At 43.1% G+C, this 19,377-nt stretch overlaps 1 protein-coding gene across 3 annotated transcripts in view; it reads right to left on the bottom strand.

Moving 5' to 3' along the window:
- Positions 1–19,377, bottom strand: part of Adamtsl3 (ADAMTS like 3) — a 376,880-nt gene that overhangs the window by 319,677 nt on the left and 37,826 nt on the right. For all 3 annotated transcript variants that reach the window (XM_029568979.1, XM_008844443.3, XM_029568977.1), the window contains exon 3: positions 5,007–5,126. In XM_029568979.1, coding sequence (XP_029424839.1) covers positions 5,007–5,126 — 120 coding nt within the window. The remainder of the gene's footprint in view (positions 1–5,006; positions 5,127–19,377) is intronic.

Genomic DNA, 19,377 nt, shown 5'->3' with positions numbered 1-19,377 from the left:
AGAGCTGGAAAGAACCAGAAAGGATGGGTGTAGAGGCAAGTTTGGGTTCTCTACAATCCCAGAACAGTCTCAGCATCATGGCAGGACTGTAGGGAAGAGAGATTATGTGGTGAGTAGCTCATAAACACATTGGTGAATGCTCAGGTCTGCGCTCTAGATGAATGACACTAGTCTCCAAGGAGAAGCACTGAGAGAAGGGGGACAGCAGCAAAGACTGACAGAGGGTCAATCTCCCACTGTAGCTTCATGATGCCTGGTGACTGAGGCATGAGACGTCTCCATAGGAGGTGAGCCCAGGCAGGGCCTGAAGCAGAAAGTAGGAAATTGGGACCTGAATGCATTTATCATGAGAGGGCAGTGGAAGGTATTGGGGATGTAAGGTCAGCATCAAGGAGTAAAACAGGAGGACTCAGAGCAAGGTATGAAGAGACTTAAAGAGAGAAGATGGTGCAGAAGAGAGGACATGCTAATCCAAGATTATGAGTGATGGAGCTGTTCAATGACCTAGTCTCAAAGTGTTAGAAAAATTTTAGAATCTTTGAGTAGGGACTGGTCAGCTCCAAGAAGGGGGAGGGAGGAAGGGCAGCATCCCTCTCTAGAAGGCCCTATCTCAGTATCTCTAATGGCAGTGAGAGACTTTTAGGGGAAAGCTTCATTTGAAATTATCTTCAATGTCACTACATTATATCTACCATATAACCTGTATGGCAAAAATGTGAAAAATAGCACAGCTCCCCCAAAATGAAAAAAAAATAAAGAACAATGTCTATGTAGCTTTCAAAAGCTGGATATTGAACTTTGGCTAACAGACTAACTTCTTGATCCTTGAGAAAAAGTAGTTTGTGAAATAGCTCAAAGATAATGAAATTCAGAGTTCACATGAGCCAAATAAATCACATCAGCACGTTGCACATGCAAGGCTGTGTATGTGCTGTGTACCTGAGTTGGGATAGAACATTATTCCAATTAGTATGCTCTCGTCTCTTAGCAGACATAAGCTTGTTTTCTTATTAGATCGCTAAATCTTTGGAATATTGAAGGAGCATAGCCACATTTGACCAAGATTACTCACTAACAAAAGAATGAGCTATTCAAACTCAAATGGCTTTCTGCTTAAAAACATAACATATGCAAGCCAGGAATGGCATGGAAACTCTCCTAAGTGGAGAACATGTAAGTGGCTTACTTTGATCAGCAAAAAAGATGACAAAACTCCACAGACCTGAAGGCCGGGTCCATCTTCCTTTACCAGAAATTTCAGAAGTTGCTATACGCTGTCCAAGCTAAAAACTATTACATAAATAACTTGGAAATCTCAAATGATTGTTTTGAGGCCTGCCAACAGTTTAACCACAATGAAGTGCCTGGCCAAGATATCCATGAAAATTTGGGAAGAAGTTACTCTGAGAAAGATGCACTCACAGCAAACAGTCTTCATCTCCTTAGAAAGAATGCATAAATCAATAGTTAAATAAGGAACAGGAAAATTAGGTCTGGCATAACAGCGTAAGAAAAATGACATTTAAAATAAGTTTAGGAGTAAGACAACACAAAGACTTCATTATTAATATATTGATGTTATTACTAGTTTTAAAAATTCATTCAAACATTTGTCTCATACTTTTCCTGCCCACAGATTAGATTTTTTTTAATATCTTGACTGAGCTTAAGGGCAGAGAACAGGCACTTGGCTTTGTTCTCAGAATCCTGGTTAGGACACCAGTCTTCTCTGGAGCTCAGATTCCTCACCTGAAGTCCCAGGTCACTGTGCTTCCTTTCAGTTCTGATAAGCTGTTTCCAGGGGCCTATCAGGGTCACACATCCAGCCTTCTGCATCCCCAAGAATGGAAATATAGGAAATACAAACTGGTGGGACAATTTAAAACAAGACATTACACAAACAGGCAGCCAATGACATCCAGGGAAGGAAAGAGAAGGGTGGGTTGGGATGCTGTCTATGATGCCATCGTGCACATGGATGTCACAAACACAAGGTTTTGCAAGTGTAGAATCACGTGCCCAGAGCCAGGATGTGACTTCAGGGAAATAACTGAAATTGAAAACTTAAGAGATGGCTGTTTAGGGTCAGGAGGAAGAAGGCTAGAGGAGATCCTAGAAGTTAGATTTAAGGCTTAAAAATGAATAGAAGAAAGAAGCGGTTGCCATAGAAAAACACATGAGGCAGAATTTCTAAGTCACCCGAGGCTGTGCTTTGCCTGCTCTGTCACTGTGACTACAGAAAAGAAGGAAGTGCATTGCAACAGTCCGCCAGGACTGGATGAAATGCCTTCTACATTTCTCCGCCCCTAACAAATACCAAAAGAAAGATGTGGCACATATGTACAAAATGTTTCATAACTATCAAGGATCTGAGGGCCCAGATGTCAAATCACCTTGTTAAATTACAAGCCCATTAGAGGTGGGAGCAACACTAAGGCTGGCTGACCAGTCCTGTTTGCACCCACGGGCTAGACAGCCGGCTGCCTTCAGGCTGCTCTCTCAGTAGATGCTGCTTCCACTTCCAAATAATCCACAGCGCAGTTTTTATGTGTCTCATTAAACAGCCTACATCACAGCTGCACTTTACAGGCCTAGGGGCTATTAGCTTTCCAGGCCCCTAATCCAGGAGATATTTGAAGAGTGACCGAAGGGTCTTCATGAAAATGTGCCAGGATTAAATTCTTTCAAGAGACCTGTGGGAGTTGTTCAAGAAATCCAATGTCTACACACTTTCCACCTGCTTCCTATTTTGTCAAATGAGTCTTTCGTAGGGAGGAAGAGCCTAGTGAACTCACACCTGTCCCAACAACCCAGATTGTAGCCTCAATTACACAGGTACTTTGTCAATCTGGCTTCAGGCCACTGTGACAGTAAACCACCTCTAGCACACACCCACAGACTCGGCAGGCAAATACTCAAGGCACCCGGCAGCACCAAGCTCCACGGAGGATAATGCCCACAGACATCGCACCTCTTTTCGGCTGTCAGATAAAAAGACTAGGCTGCAGCATCACCTCACCTCTTCCTCAGGTGTGGAATGTTTGAAGCGACTTCCCTGCAAACACTCTGAAAATTTCTATGCAGGAGCCATGTGGAATGCCACCCAGTGCCACCCACGGTGCTGCAGTTCGTCTCAATGTGAGGAAATCTGTTCTTGTGGTTCAACTGATAGTTGGGACACTAAACCTGGCGTCAGATCAGCTCCAAGGACTCATTCAAATCTCAGAGATGTATGAAAAAGCCAAGCACAGGTGAGCATGTGCTGGATGATTCCATCTACATAAAACCAAACGGACAGTAGGCAAAGCCAGTCTGCAAGAAGGACAAAAGTCAGGGGCATTTGTTCGTCTAGGATAGTGCATACTGATCAGAAAAAGGAGCAGAGACACTGCCTAAGGGTGCTCCAAGTTTTCTATTTCTTGATCTTGGTAGCAGTTCCACAGGTAGAAAAACATTAAAATTTGATCAAGTTCTATAATTCAGATATGTCTTTATTTTACTATATGTAGAACAGTCCTCAAAAACTCTTAAGATTTATTTTTACTTTTAATTATGTGCACATGGGGGTGGTATGTGCTCATTTGAGTGCAGGTGCCCTCAGAGTTCAGAGAGGACATTGGACCCCTAGAGCTAGAGTTACAGGTAGTTGTGAGCAGCCCAGAGGGGGAACTGAGGTCCCCTGCAAGAGCATCAAGAGCTCTTAACCACTGAGTTATCTCTCTAGTCCCCATAAAACTTAATTCAAAATGTGATGAGTAGTCCCCTGGTGTAAGAAAATATGCTTCTTTCTTTCCTTTAGCATAGGCATGGCTGAGATTCTCTGAATTGCATGTTTATAAGTAATATTACTACCAACAGCAATTACTAAACTGTTTAGACTATGCAAGGAAAAATGCATACATGATCACTTTTAAGCCCTCAGACCACCTCCACAAAGCAGATACCATTGATGTTTCCCCCCCACAGGTGACTTTGGAGCAGAGAAAAGACTTGTCCAAAGTCACATAAGCAAATTGGCAAAACAGGCATTCAAACATGAACTTAAAGCAGTCTGACTCCCGAAATTTCATTCTCAATTGATTTTAATGTGTTGTTACATGGCTGTAGGATAAAGGTTTGGGTTTGTCTGTTTTGAGTTTTATCATGTGTGATGGCTCCATCCTTCCTGAAGTGCCTGAAAAGTTCCTGGACATTATAGTATAACCAGCTTGTTTAGAAGAATGCGAGCTCGGGATAGACTAGCGTGGCCAGGATTAAATTTTGACATTCATTGGGAAGATGCAACTAGTTTACCACAAGAGCCTGTTTTCCGTGACAGCAGGGTTCATGCCTTTATTGGCTTGTTGTTTTTGACCTTGCTCCTTTCCCTTAAAAGAAGCACATGCCATGAAGGCAACACAAAGTATTTTACATGCTATTCACTGGGGCTTTCTGGAACACATCCTAGAATAAAATTTCCACAGCTTGCCACACACTTTTAGGATCTGCTATAGAACATTTGAAAAAAATTAACAAGAGCTAGTCGCCTTCTTTTTCTAGCTTTTATACTCTTATTTTATTAAGTATAATGTATCTGCGGAACCTGAAGAAGGCATTAGGCACTCTTTAATTATAAGATACATAGCTATTTTCCAGACAACTGTTTTAGTCTTTACTGCTTCTCAATTAGTTTCTCTGATGTTCTCATATGAAAACCTGTTGGAGTCTGATTTCAGGATTGAAAGGAGCCGTTAATTATAGATCCTCTAAAAACCATAGTTGAGAAAGGCAGAATACAGTCTTATTGGTGACCAGCCCCAAATGACTGGGGTTACAGGCGCATGTAACCACATTCAGCTTTTTATGTGAATGCTGGCGATCCAAACTCAGGTCCTCACGTTTGCACAGCAAGCAAGCACTCTTTCCCATTGAGCCATCTCCCCAGTTCCATTAAAACCATTTCTGAGATGTCATTCCCTGCTGCCACATGGTAGAGCCTAAAATAAGTCTTTTTGCAGTGTTCTTACCTGGTCATCATAGCGATATGTGAGGAACTGCTCCCCTGTGGTATCTTCAAGGAAGCTTCCCTGAGGAGAAAGTGCAAACTCAGGAAGGAAGTAGGCTCCAGGAGACTTCTCTGCTGTGGTCTGTAAGGCAAGGTCACTTGGTCACAATAAGACATGAGAGAGGCATAGTCTAAAAAGAGTCTACCACTACCACTGTTTCCCCCAGAAGAGAGCAGAGAAGTGGCCTCTTTGGGTGAGGAGCAGGGTGAGGCACATCAGGCATCCATGCTGGGACACTCTGACCAGAATATCACACTGAACCATCCTGAATTGGTACACATGGCAGTGCTCTAGACACCATGTCCTCTCCGGCTCCTCCCTCTGCACTCCACTTTCTAGAATTTAGGACAGAATAGTTAAACTGCTGGTGTGTTGCAAATCCATTGCTTTTAGAATTTTTTTTCTTTTTTAAAGATTTGCCTTACTTTTATTTGTATGCTTGCATGTCTGTGTGAGTATATGCTGCATGTGTGCAGGGATTCTGAGAGGCCAGAAGAAGGTGTCTGATCCTCTAGAGTTGGAGTTACAGGCAGTTGTGCAAAAAAAATATTTTCTATGTTTTCATAAAAACCCAAGGTTAATAAATCTGACTTTCCCACAAAGGTTCCATTTGGTCTGTGGGAGGCTCATGTCAATCCTTGGTCCTAAGCTCCAAGTGTTGGGGTCTTCAGAAGTCAAGAATATGCATGGAATATGTGTCTGATATGATGATGGCCTCGTATTCACTCCAATCATACCACCCATCCCTACCCTGGCAGAGCCATCCAAGAGAAGGGGAAGGATGCAGCGTGCTTTCCAGAATATCTGCCTTGATTGAGCCAAGGAAAGAATTAATGAAAGAAATGGTATCCCCAGTGCTTAGCCTTATCCAGTCAACACACTTGGATCTATGAGTACAACACACCCCAACTGGGACCACTCTCCCTGCCTGGGAAGGGATGGGTATAAAACAGAGGGAAAGGTCACAGAATTACTCTACCAAAACTTCTCTCTTCAACATAAACAGTGGGGAGTAAAGGTACTTCTGACAGCTGGGCTGCCCCAAGAGTCACCCTCCTCCCATACTGCAGCAGGAGCTTTGGTTACAGCAGAAACAGGACAGGGATTTAGCTCAGTTGATAAAGTACTTGCCTAATGTGCAGGAAAACTTGGGTTTGAGCTCCAACACCACATAAACCAAGTGTGGTGGTGCACGCCAGTGCTCAGAAGGTAGAGGCAGGAGGAGGTCATTCTTGACTACACAGTCTGCCTCAATCAATAAATAAACAAATAAATAGCATCTATTTGAATATGAATAATGAACTTTGAAAAGAGAAATGAGCACTCAAGAAACACAAAAGTAAATCTATTAACCTGGGTAGCACTAGACTTAAAAATAATTCCAAGATTTTCTTCATAAATTTCATCTTAAATTTAAAGTAAATTTAAATTCTATTAAATTAAAGATTTAACATCCCAATTCATTTTATTACAATTTTTATTTATTTTAAGTGTGTGAGTGTGTATGTGCCACAGCATGAACATGGAGATCAGAGGACAATTTTCAGGAGTTGGTCTTCTCTTTCCACCATCTGGTCCCAGGGATCAAACCCAGGTAGTCTGGCTTGGCAGCAAGTGCCTCTACCCACTGTGCCATCTCTCTGGCTCCAATCCCACTATTCTTATTTGCCTCTACTGGTTCCTGAGTCCACAGAAGCATGACTCTGAATGTCTACAGAGCCCTTAGAGGTCATCTAGGTCAAACCCCTTACTTTATAAATGGGTAAACCAAGGCTGTGTTAGGAGACTTGCCAGTCATCACAGAGTCAGGCCTATACCCCAGAGATGCAACATATTCCACCATGTGCAAGGACATGGAGAGACCCATTTGTCCAGGAATGGGAACAACATAGGACTGCCACCTCCAAATAGCTTCCTGAATATGACCCTACTGAATGTTGCCCATTTATTCAACACATACTTACTGAGGACCTCTTTATGCCCGGCACAGTTCTAAGTGCTATGGACACCAGGAGGGACAAGAATGATACAGCCCCTATTTTCATGGAGGAGAAGGTATATTTTAAAAATAAGTAAACAAGAAAATTGAAGTTCTAAGAGCTAGAAAAGACATAATCAGGGTCATTTGACATACTTGCTACACAGCATGAAGACCTCAGTTCAGATCCCAGCACTCACATAAAAAGCCAGGTGAGACTGAGTGCATGTCTATAAAGCCAGTGTATTAGCTAGTTTTCTGCTGCTGTGATAAAACACCATGGACAACACCACTTATAGAAGAAAGATTTTATGTAGCTTATGACTCCAGAGGGAAAGTCCATAATGGTGAGGTAGGTGTGGTGGCAACAGGTGGCTGGAGCAGAAAGCTAAGTGCTCACATCTTCAAGCAGGCACAGGAAGCAGAGCTGAGACAGACTGGAAGTGGGCATGGCATTGACTTCTCAAAGCCCACCACAGTGATGTACTTCCTCTAGCATGGCCACACCTCCAAAAGGTTCCATGACCATCCTCAAACAGCACCACAAACTGGGGACCAAGTGTTCAAATACTTGGAGCCTATGGGAGACACTCATTCAAACCATCACACCTAGCACTATTGGGGGCCGAGACAGGAAGATCTCTGGGCCTTGCTGGCTGCCAGCCTGGCTCCAGGTTCAGTGAGAAGCCCTGACCCAAAGGGGAAAAGCAGAGAGTGATAGACAGGATACCCAAGGTCCTCCTCTGGCCTCCACATGTGTATTAAACACATATATGTGCACATACACCACACACACACACACACACACACACACACACACTTTTTAAAAAGTGTTGGCACAAAACACATCTCTCACCTCAAAGGAAATAAGAGATAATTTAATTTATTCTGAGTCATGGTGTAAGTGACCACAACCCAGGAATACATCAATCAAGGCATTCCCCAAATAGGTTGAAGCAGGGAGGTTACAGCAGAGGGAAATCCACAGATCATAGGTCTCAGATGCTATATAATGACATTCTTAGCTTTGTGGTTGGTAGGATCTAGTGATCTTATCACACTGAAAAGGTTTTGCCTGATAGTTGAAAGGATGTTAGGTCAGGCACTGGAGGACAGTGAATGGCTATTATTTTAAATAAATAATTTATTGAGAATTTCATACATGCATATAAGGTGTTTTAATCAAATCTATGCCCACTCCCTCCCCTCCAACTCCTCCCATATCTCCTCATCACTTTCTTCTGATAGGCAGTGAATGACTGTTAAAAGGCTAAAGACAGCCCAAGTTAATTTGGATCTGTAACATTCCAACTCTCCACAACCACAAAGTTCTAATTGGTCACTCAGCCTTGGAGAATTTAAATAAAGGTATGGCTCTTTTCTAGAACCTTCACTTCATAGAAGGAAGCAGGGTAGGATCTTAATAGTACCAGAGGATTTGACTTCCAATCTCCGATTAGTCCTCAGATACCCTGCCACTGCAATCTGAAGGATATCTGGTTCCAGGGTCATCCATTTGTCCCCATCATTCCCTCCCCCCATTCTTACCCACTGAGGTGATGCTTTCTCCTGGGCTCCTCTGCAACTGCCAATATGCTGTAAGGGTGAGCTGCCCTGCATCTCTTCCCCTAAACCTGCCCTCTGGGGGAGGTGGGATTGTTTCCAACCTGGTTTCAATAAAATCTTTTGTAGTCTCTTTTTTAGCATATTTCTCTGGAACCAGAGTATTTATTTGTTCATTGTATTTCTAAAGCATTAAAAAAAATCAACTACAAGCATTTCTTGAGCTCCAATGAGCTTTATTCCTGTCTCCTTTAACTCATACTGGGGAACATCCCTCCTTTCTCTTCCAAGGCCCATTTTAGTGCTGTATTTTGGGTGGCTTCTCTTAAATCTGAAATTACAATTCCATTGGGCCTGCACCCTGCCCCCACAGTAGGAGTTTATCAACAGTGCCTGGTGCAGGGGAGGACAGGGGTGACAGATTGTTGGGAAGCTAATAGGAAGTTCCTGTCTCCACGTGAGAGAGTTCAGGGCTACAAGTCTGAGTTCTGAACTAAATTGTCTCCACATTGCACCCCTTATTATGTATGAGAACAAAGATTTTATGTCTACCTCCTTTCATTCAAATCCTTACTCTTGAGTAAATTTCTGGTCATTCCTGAGTTGATTCTACAGTCCAGATGGAACTCAGGTCTTTTCCCTTTACAAGATTGAAGATGCAGCAAGGTTATGCTGAGCCACCACAGTGGTGTGATGCTTTGAAAAGCTATACTGTGGCATCCCACAATTATGAAAGTCCACCACCAGAAGGGACCTTCTTGGCCAGCAAATCCAGTCAGACTTCCTCCAGACTTCCTTCCACATATCCCATAGCTTCTGCTTGAATACTTTTAGTGATGGAATTCTCAGTCTCTCTCAAAGCAAGAGAGGTCTATGAGAAGCCAGCCAATTTACAGATATCAAACATAATCTGAAGTGGTCTATTGCTCTCTAACCAATGTATCTGGCCAAGAGCACGACAGCATCTTCTCTATCACTGTCCTCCAGAGTCCCACCCCTGTATACCTGCACACACACACACACACACACACACACACACACACACACACTCACACACTGTGGATTTCTAACATTCAAACAGACAGGACCTAAAAAGTTCAAGTATTTGAAGCACAAATTCCAGAATCCAAGTAAATGTGAGAGCTAGTCCAATCCCCACCCCATCTGAGGCAGGAGTGTCTACAGTACACAGACAAGAGATTCAACAACGGTCCATTGAAGAAAAAGGTGGGGGAAAGGGCTGTGAAGATGGCTCAGTGCGAAAAGTGCTAACTGCACAAGCATGAGGATCCAAGTTTAGATTCCCAATATCCACCTCAAAATTCAGATTACACCTGTAATCCCAGCAGCGGGAGGTAGAGAAAGAATGATTCCAGGATCCCACTCACCAGCCAGACTAGCCAATTGGTGTTATAAAGAGAAAAGTGGGAAAGAAAAGCACTGGAGTTGAAAGGATGGCTTAATAAGAAAAACAAAGACCTGAGTTTGATCCCCAGAGCCCACATAAAAAGCTGAGTGTGATGGCATGGGCTTGCAATCCCAACACTAGGGAGACAGAAACGGGAGGATCCCTGGGACCCACTGGCCAGCCAGCCTAGTATTACTGGTGCACTCCAAGCCAATGACAGCCCTTTCTCAGAGTGGAGGAACAGCATTCATGAGGATGACATTCAAGGTTGTTCTCCAGCAGAGAGAGAGAGAGAGAGAGAGAGAGAGAGAGAGAGAGAGAGAGAGAGAGAGATGGATCAGCAGTTAAAAGCACTGGCTGCTCTTACAGAGGACCCAGGTTCAGTTCCCAGCACCCACATGGTAGCTAACAACCATTGGAAACATTGGGACATTTCTACCCAGAAGGGAGGTGACTTCATCTTTTTGTTTTATTTTGTTTGCTTTTGTTTTGTTTTGAGACAGGGTCTCCCTGTAGCCCCAGATGACCTAGAACTAACTATATAGACCAGGTTAGGCTCAATCTCATCACAGAGATTCAAACTGCCTTAATATCCCAAGTGCTGGGATTAAAGGTGTGGGCCATGCCCATTGGAAAGTGACTGCTTAACTGTCAGAGAGACTCTTAAGCATGTGGTTTCTTACAGGATGAAATGACCAGAGTTTGGGGCACCCAAGTAACAACAGTTGGAGGGAAGGCAGGGAAGGGAGGCCAGATAGGAAGTGTGAGATCTTCCCAGGGCACAGAGCCAGGGCCTGGGAAAGAATCTGCCAAAATGCATCATCCCCACCAGCCACTGTACACAGCTGCTGAGTCACCAGGGACAGAGGCAGGAGGAATCCAGATGAGCTCCAGAGACTATGAATCTGGGACTTAGGGATACAGCTGAGTCTCCCCATCCCAGCTGAAGGCTGTAACTCTGGCAGGAAGAATCAAACATGGATCTGTGAGAAGGAGACTGCTGTGTTCCAAGCTTCCATCCAAACTCTGTGAAGGACCAAGAATAATGACCAAGACCAGGTTTGAATCACAGTAAAATTGTGATAGGATATACATTTGGTCTCTGATAACGAGCAATTCCTGACACGAAACTCCTAAAACTCTTGCAAACAGAGGTGTCTAGGATTTTATTGTTGTTGATATTTGATCTTTGACCCTGGTTCCTAAAAACTCCTAAGACTATTGTAAAATCCTGAGGGTTAGGAGCCAGAGCGTCTGATGTGGTGACTCTGGGTGGGCTCTTAAATACATAAACAATGAGAACCAGCTGAGACCAACCATGTGGTTGGATAATTGGAACTTTTGTCTCACACTAGCCTCTGAGGGACAAAGAGAAGTTGAGGATGGAGTTGTCACCAGAGATGCTGTCAACCACACCTACACAATGAAACATCCATAAAAACTCAGGACAGGGATCAGGGGTGTCCATGTTGAAGAGTGAAGTGGGGTAATGTACATTGATCTCTGCCCTTACCTTCCCAGACCTCACTTGTGTTTCTCTTCCTCTGACGTTCCTCTGTATTTTTCTTTCTTTTCTTTTTTTTGGTCTTTTTAAGACAGGGTCTCACTATGTAGACCAGGCTGGCCTTGAACTTACAGAGATCCGCCTGCCTCTGCCTCCTGAGTGCTGGGATTAAAAGTGTGCGCCACCACGCCTGGCTTGTATTTTTCATTGTATTCTTTTTTGTTGTTTGTAACAGGGCTTCATTTTGTAGCTCTGGATGGCCTGGAATTTGCTATATAGACCAGATGGCCTCAAATTTCTAATGATCTTCTGGTCTATAGCCCTATTCCCCAGTGTTGGGATTATATTCCCATGCCCCCAAGCCTGGCTCTTTATTGTATTCTTTATGAATAAAATGATAAGCATAAGTAAGGTGTTTCCCAGAGTTCCATGGGCCACTCCAGTCAATTATTAAACCCAAGGAGCACCCCACCAATGGGATCCTGGTTTGTAGCCAGGGGGTCAAAATATAGATGACACTTGTCATTTGTGATCAGATCTGAAGTTGTGGAGTAGTCCTGTGGGACTGAACCCTTAACCTAGTGGGTCTGATGATACATTCAGGTAGACAGTTACAGAATTAAATAGAAGACACCTAGCTTGTGCCTGATGGAGAACTGGTTGTACAAATTGTCCCCATATTTTGTCAGTAGTATCATTTGGATTAGAGAATAGAGTCAGAAAAAAATCACTTTGGGGATTTTTTTTTTTTCTTGTCTCTCAGAATGATGTAATGGGAAGAGAGAGAAGTGGAGGGGAAAGGTATATTCCGATTATGGAAAATGGTGCTAATGTGCCTCCAAAGTCAGGTACTCAGCAGTTAGAGCAAACACACTGTGATTGCCACTGAAATTAAACAAGCCAATTTGAATACTTCTGGTGTGATCTGAGCCCTGAAGGTAGGATGCTCATCTCTCTCCAGAGCATGAATTCCGCCAAGCACCTCAAACCTGCAGAACCATGGTCAGTGAAGGCCCCCAAGTCTTTTTCCCATGGGCTGCTGCTGAACCATGTTAAACCATGTCCCTATGCTCTGGGCTGAGAATGGACTGTCCAACTTCCTGTTGTTCATATCCTCTTTCCATCTGGCTCATCATTTCAGCCTGTCAGGATTGTTTGGAATCCTAATTCCATCTGCGCATATGCATCACTATCCCCCTTGCTTCCACTCAAGTGTGAAGCACTTTCCATCTGCATCCTTGTCACCCCTGCACACACTGAGGAGGAACAGACTGAAGCCTGGTATTTTCTCTATCTTTAGACCCACAGAGGATCTACCCCAGGATAGACTTCAGATGCCTCCATGATGATCACTAGGAAATCAAGAAATTTATCATCCAGTGCTTGGATCTGGGAGAGAGAGAGAGAGAGAGAGAGAGAGAGAGAGAGAGAGAGAGAGAGAGAGAGAGGAGAGAGAGAGAGAGAGAGAGAGAGAGAGAGAGAGAGAGAGAACATTAAATGGAAGAAAATACATTCCAACAGGCTTGAATAGACTGGGACAGAAACTAAATGCCAAGAAGCCAAAGCCTGAGCCACTACAGCTGAACTCTACCCATGATGCCCAGGACAGAGAAGTTCTTTCTAGGTCACTGTCAGGAGAAGTACTACATATGTGGTCCAACTTCTAATCCTGGCAACCATGCTTTCAGTGGGGTAGAGATCTGTCTCTGTATGGAACCTGGAATACTCCTACAGGTGGAAATTCCCCCAAATGATAGCATTCCACGAGTCTGGAAGTCTGTTTCCCAGGGCAGCAGAAAGACCAGGCAGCAGATAGCCAGCAAGGTCCATACTCTCTGGGGACCTCTGGCTGTTGTTCCTCCCAGCCAGGATGACACACCAGTCTTTACAGTTTGTAGCTTTTAGGTCCAGGTGGAACAATTAAAATCACTCATAGCACTTAAACTCTGTACCAAAACATTTTTTTCAGAAACTACAATGTGCATTTTGTTTCCTGAACCTGAAACAAAGGTTAAAAAAGTTAAACCTTCCAGATCATTTTTGTTTTTAAGCAGAATTTCATCATTCTGAGTTTTTTTAGTCTTTGGTGTCTGAGAACTTCCTGATGAAATATAAAACACATTTACTTTGGCTGGGCTAGAGAAGACTAGGCTGATAGAAAGGGATTTTTCATATATTTTTCAGTGTTTTTAAAACTTAACTCTAGGGCCAAGCATGGTGACACATGCCTATAATCCCAGTACCTGGGAGACTGAGGCAGGAGGATCTGACATTGGGGCCATTCAAGGCTACATGGCAAGACTCTGTCTCAAAAATAAAAACAATTCTAAGGATCTAGGGTTCTTTTTCTCTATTATCAGTAAAGCATATCTCCTCCTGATGTAGTTAAAACTGAACTACAAGACCTAACTTCTTGAACATCTGAGTATAATCTCAGCCAAAATACTGTAGCTTTCCACTTAAGCTAGTGAGTTACATTTTCAAAAGAAGTGTGAACAGCAGAGCAGGTGGGCTGTCTGTGAGTACCATGCTCAGGAAGAGGGTACAGTGGGGCCGCTCCTCCCAGAAATGTAAATGTCATTCACCACATCCACATGTCTTCTGTTGCCACTCTCCAGCCCCTCCCTCTTTCTCTTTCACTCCACACACACACACACACACTGTTCTTCATCAGCCCTGGCAAGCCGTGTCCAGCATAATCACTGAAAGATCTTGCTGCAATGGTGTTTGCTCATTTCAGTTCCCTGAAAGGAGGAAAGTTGAAAATGGAGTCTCCTACTCTTCTCCCTCTTTGAATAGTCAGCCCTTAGATCCAGGCTTCATACACAGAAATTCTCCAATAATTTAGTTCTTTCCTAGAGGCCAGCCTAAGCTGCTGGCTCCCCTGTACAGATCCCTGCATGGCTAGTGTATGAATGTTCCCTCGGCCACAGGAGGCTCTGGCCAAACGGCACACTGGCATTGCTCAAGGGGTTGTTTAAAAACTCGCCTGTTACTCCAAATGGAGAGCAGAAAGAAAGCCTTCCCCTGCCAATACACACAATGCTGATCCTCTTTCCCTGGAGCCTGTCCCCCCAAATCTTATTTAAAAGTCCATTTTTCAAGAACATGAAGTAAGCTGACCCATTGGAAACAGCTTCAACAGCAAAATGTCACATGGACAAGCCTACCTTAAAATACCTCGGGAAAAACTGAGCATCACGTTCTACAAGCAGGGCTCCTTTACTAAAGAAATACCCCAGGTGTTCCAGTGAGATGACACCTGAACTCCCCATTCCACTCCTCCTCTTCCCATTCTCTCCTCTTCTGGCCCAGGTGAAGGGAGACAATGCCTCTTCCAAGAAGTCAGTAATAAAGAGAATATTTGATTTAGGGATGTGGATCTGTGGTAATAGGAGAAAGGGTTATGTGAAAACTATTTAGAAAGAGGACAGTGCAGAAGTGAGATGCTCTGGGGGTTCCTTTCATTCTCTTCCCCAAATCACTGCAACTCTTTATCAGGAATTCTATACCGAGTGGGAACACTCCACAGGCCCTGACAGATATCCGTGCTGAGGGGGGCACTCTACAGGCCCTGAAAGGAATTCTATGCTGAGGGGGACACTCTACAGGCCCTGAAAGGAATTCTGTGCTGAGGGGGACACTCTACAGGCCCTGACAGGAATTCTATGCTGAGGGGGACACTCTACAGGCCCTGACAGGAATTTTGTGCTGAGGGGGGACACTCTACAGGCCCTGACAGGAATTCTGTGCTGACAGACAATATTCTATAGGTACTGAAAGGAATTCTATGCTGAGGGACAATACTCACTGAGCTGACAGGAATTCTATGCTGAGGGACAATACTCGCTGAGCTGACAGGAATTCTATGCTGAAAGACAAAACTCTTTTGGCCCTGGAATTTGCACTTTGATCCAAAAGTGAATTATATATTTTCTCATGACCTCTTCACCACTGATACCCATCATCTCTCTGGTAAAGGAAAAACATCTTAAGTACAAGTAAATATTTTATTTTACCAAAATGATGGGAGAAGAAATCCCAAAGCATAAAGTGCCCAAGTAAATTCTTGGAATTCATAGGGCCTATTAGGTTACTCAATCAACATATGTTCATTAAAACCTAACATGGTGGCTCACACCTGTAATTCCAGCACTTGAGAGGCCAAGGCAGGAAGATCACAATGTGTTTGAGGCCAGCCTGAGCTCCAGACCAGTATGGGGTACATAGTAAGGCCTTGTCTCAAAAAAAAAAAGTAAATAAAGGTATAAAGGTTCATTATATACATTACATATCTCCCAGGTGCCCAGCAGTGTTTCTGACACTAACATTTCAGCAACTGTACATAGAGTGGTCAAGACAGGCCAAATTAAGTTTGAGGTCCTTACGTAATCACCTTTTTAATCTGGTATTGTAAGGTAACAGATGTATTTTGCCATTTTCTTCAGAGATCCCAATATATTGTGCTCTGGAGAAGCTGGCTGGGGCCTGCAGACTCTGGAATCTATTCTACCTGCAGCAGCAGGGACCCTTTCCTCCATGGCCCAAGTATCTCCACAGACTTGGGCAGTTTGACCAGGCTGAGGCTCCTGCTCCTCCAACCTCCTGCCTCCTGGACAAAGGGTAGCCTCTGCCATCTGTGTTTCTTGCTGTATTGGTTACTTTTCTGTTGCTGTAATAAAATACAATGACCAAGGCCACTTATATAAGGAAGAGTTTATTTGGCTTATGGTTCCAGATGGGTTAGAGTCCTTAATACCACAATAGCAGGTAGGCATGACAGCAGAGGTGGCTGGAGCAGAAAGCTGAGTGTGACCACATCTTCAAGCAGGCACAGGAAGCAAAGTAAGACTGGAAATCTGGCAAGGCTGAAGAACTTCAAAGTCAGCCCCCAGTGACATTCTTCTTCCAGCAAGCCCACACCTCCTAAAACCTTCCAAAATGGCGCCACCAACTGGGGGCAAAAAGTCCAAATACTTGGAGCCTATAAGGGACAGTCTCATTCAAACCACCATACCTGCTAGTCTTCTACCCAGTAAGCCACAGCCTAGTGTTAGTCTTACTTTCATGACACAAACACAGCACATGCTTATAAGGAATACCAGTTTCTTAACAACTGACTAATTACTCATACATGGTGACACTATTACTGAGTGCCACACAAATTACTCACAATACGGGTCACTATTTCTGAATGCCATACAAACATGCATATGACCCCCAGGCATGAGTCTGTGTTAGTTCCGTAGCCAAGTCGAGACGGGGGAGGTTTACAGTTCTTCTCCATTTGGCAGTAAGACACCACCCAACCTGACAACATCCAGAAACCCATCAGGGATATATTCATGTTTATTCAAGGTCTTTCTTACTCTCACAGCTTTATTTCTTTCAGGAAACAACTCATCTGTGTGGTTGAACCCATGCAGGTTTTCAAGATGCAGTCTTCCAAAAGAAGGGAAAGAAGACAGAACAGGCTGTTTGTACACATGCTGGAAACATTTATATTCATCATAAGCTGGTTTGGTTTTCTGAGTTTATAGGGCAGAAAGTGTTCAGAGGGTCTGCCAAAACTGCTGTGTGGATGCTCAAGCCTTCCAGAACTCTTAAACAAGCAAGATGGTGGGGATCACAGTTCATATCAGGATGTCTTTGCTCCATGTATAAAATGCCATCACTCTAATTTCCATAAACCTTAAAAATCTTGAGGTTTTATATAACACATGAAGGACTTTCTAAAAACAAAACAAGATACTTTCATAATATTAAGATGTAAACATCAACCCTTGCAGTCCAATGGTAAAGAAAGCCATATTGGAGGTGTAAATCAGCAATGTACTATATCTTTGATCTAAAAATACATGTTCAAACTGTAGATTTTTTTAAATAAAAAACAGAGAATGTAAACTATAGTTCTTAATCTAAACTGTAGGTTAGATGTAATGAAGGTCTATGGATTTACATTGGCATATTTTTAAAGTATAATTTTTAATTTCTTAATAATGTATGGAATTGCAAATAATTTTCTTTTCAGTATTTAAAACAGAATCATACATATTTGTTTGACATGAAAATGGCACTTAGTTTTAAATCATGAATAAACATTGGATTCATTTCGGCCTATGGGCCGGATACGTGGATAATCATATTCATAAACTAGACCAGCATGGAGACACCAGACACCTGTTACAATTGGTGATGGATAATCAAGTTTATGAAGGGGCCAGGTTTGCAGCTGGGAGCCTGGAAGCCCAACCCACCTTCACAAAATAGTGACCATATGGATCTCTGCACATCCTTTCACATCCCAGGACTTATTTCCAACATCACATAACAAGGAAGATTAAGCCAAGCAAACATAACAGTGCTCCAAGCAGGCAGGAAGCCAGGCAAGAAGATGACAGTGCAGTAATATTGTTTCTCTACTGTAATTTTTAAAATTATCAACATAATACTGTTTGGTGTAAATTATTAAAGTTCTATGAATTAAAAACAGCAGTCAAAAACTAAAACTCTGATCTTTTCTGTCATGAGTCTTTATACTTTTTTTCACCAAAATCAAGCCCAGGACAGAACTACATAGAGACCTTTCCTGACTCAAAGAGTCCTGCTATGCAGCCACACTGCACCCAATGACAAGAAGAATGTGGAGACCAACTACTTCCGATAAAGAGGTGAGGTTTTAGAGTATGGCAGAGAGATGCCACATTAAGGCAATGCCTGAACAAAGACAGCCTAACTCTTTGATACTGGTTGGAGCCAAAAGTAGCCCAATCTTAGAACTTGTTCCTTCAGATCTCTCCCAGAACTGTCCCTAGTACAAAAGGACTTGCTCTCTCTTCATTGAAAACAGTACAACCAGCATCACATGAGAAAAGAGAAACTTGTCTTATCAAAGGATTTTGTCCCTTTCTGACCCCTACTGACCCATAATAACACACATAACCACAAACAGATGTTATCAATCTAATCCCATCTGTTGTCTAAAACACAAATGGAATCACCCCTTGCTTTCAACAATAATCACTGTTTTCAGTGCTTGATATTTTCACATAACACACACACATACATTGTTCTGGGATTAGGTTACAAGAACGGTCCAAAGCCTGGTAAGCTTGTTACATTATAAACAAGCTCTGATAGCATTAAATGATCTCAAAACATAAGATTAACTTTAGTTACAAGGTTAGCAAAGATTCCATTTACAACAGAAGTCATTCCCACAGAAGGAGGATATGGATTGCTTGCCCTCACTGTCTCCAGGAGAGTTTCCTGTTCACAAGGAGGAAGCTTGCATATTTTGATAAAGTGTATCTGTCCTCTCAAGAATTCAGCTGCCTCATTCATAAAATGGAGTAAAAGCCATTCCACTTCCCACAGTTGTTGTGACTCTACAAGACATGTGAGAGTGCTCTTTAAACTGTATGAGGCTGCACAGATGTACAATGCTATGCTTAGTGTACTTCCAGAGGTCCAAAAGCAAGTTTTTAATTAATTTATTTATAGTGCAAGCATGCATTAAGTACTTTCCATATGCAGATGCTATGCTAGCTGTGAGACCAAACACAGCACAGCACGCCATGCTCTCAGACTGCTCACCATCTGGGTTTGGGTGTGTATGGACTGAGAGCCAAGCAAACAGGATTAGGAAGCCATGTGATATGGGTCATCCCATAGAGGAAGAGACAGGATGCTTCAGCAGCACATGGAGTGTCACAGAAAACATCACACTGGACAGCAAGGAGAGATATAAAGGATAAGTAAGTATTATCCAGGAAAACAGAGAGAAAATGGAGGAACAGAACCTTCTCTAAAAACATGGGCAAAGAGAGGAGGCAGGAGAGAATAGGGATAGCTGGATGAATGCAGGACATCTCTGCCT

Source organism: Nannospalax galili, unplaced genomic scaffold (assembly GCF_000622305.1).
Source record: "Nannospalax galili isolate Female #2095 unplaced genomic scaffold, S.galili_v1.0 scaffold902, whole genome shotgun sequence".
Lineage (NCBI taxonomy): Eukaryota > Metazoa > Chordata > Mammalia > Rodentia > Spalacidae > Nannospalax > Nannospalax galili.
This window is presented reverse-complemented; position numbering and strand designations above follow the sequence as displayed.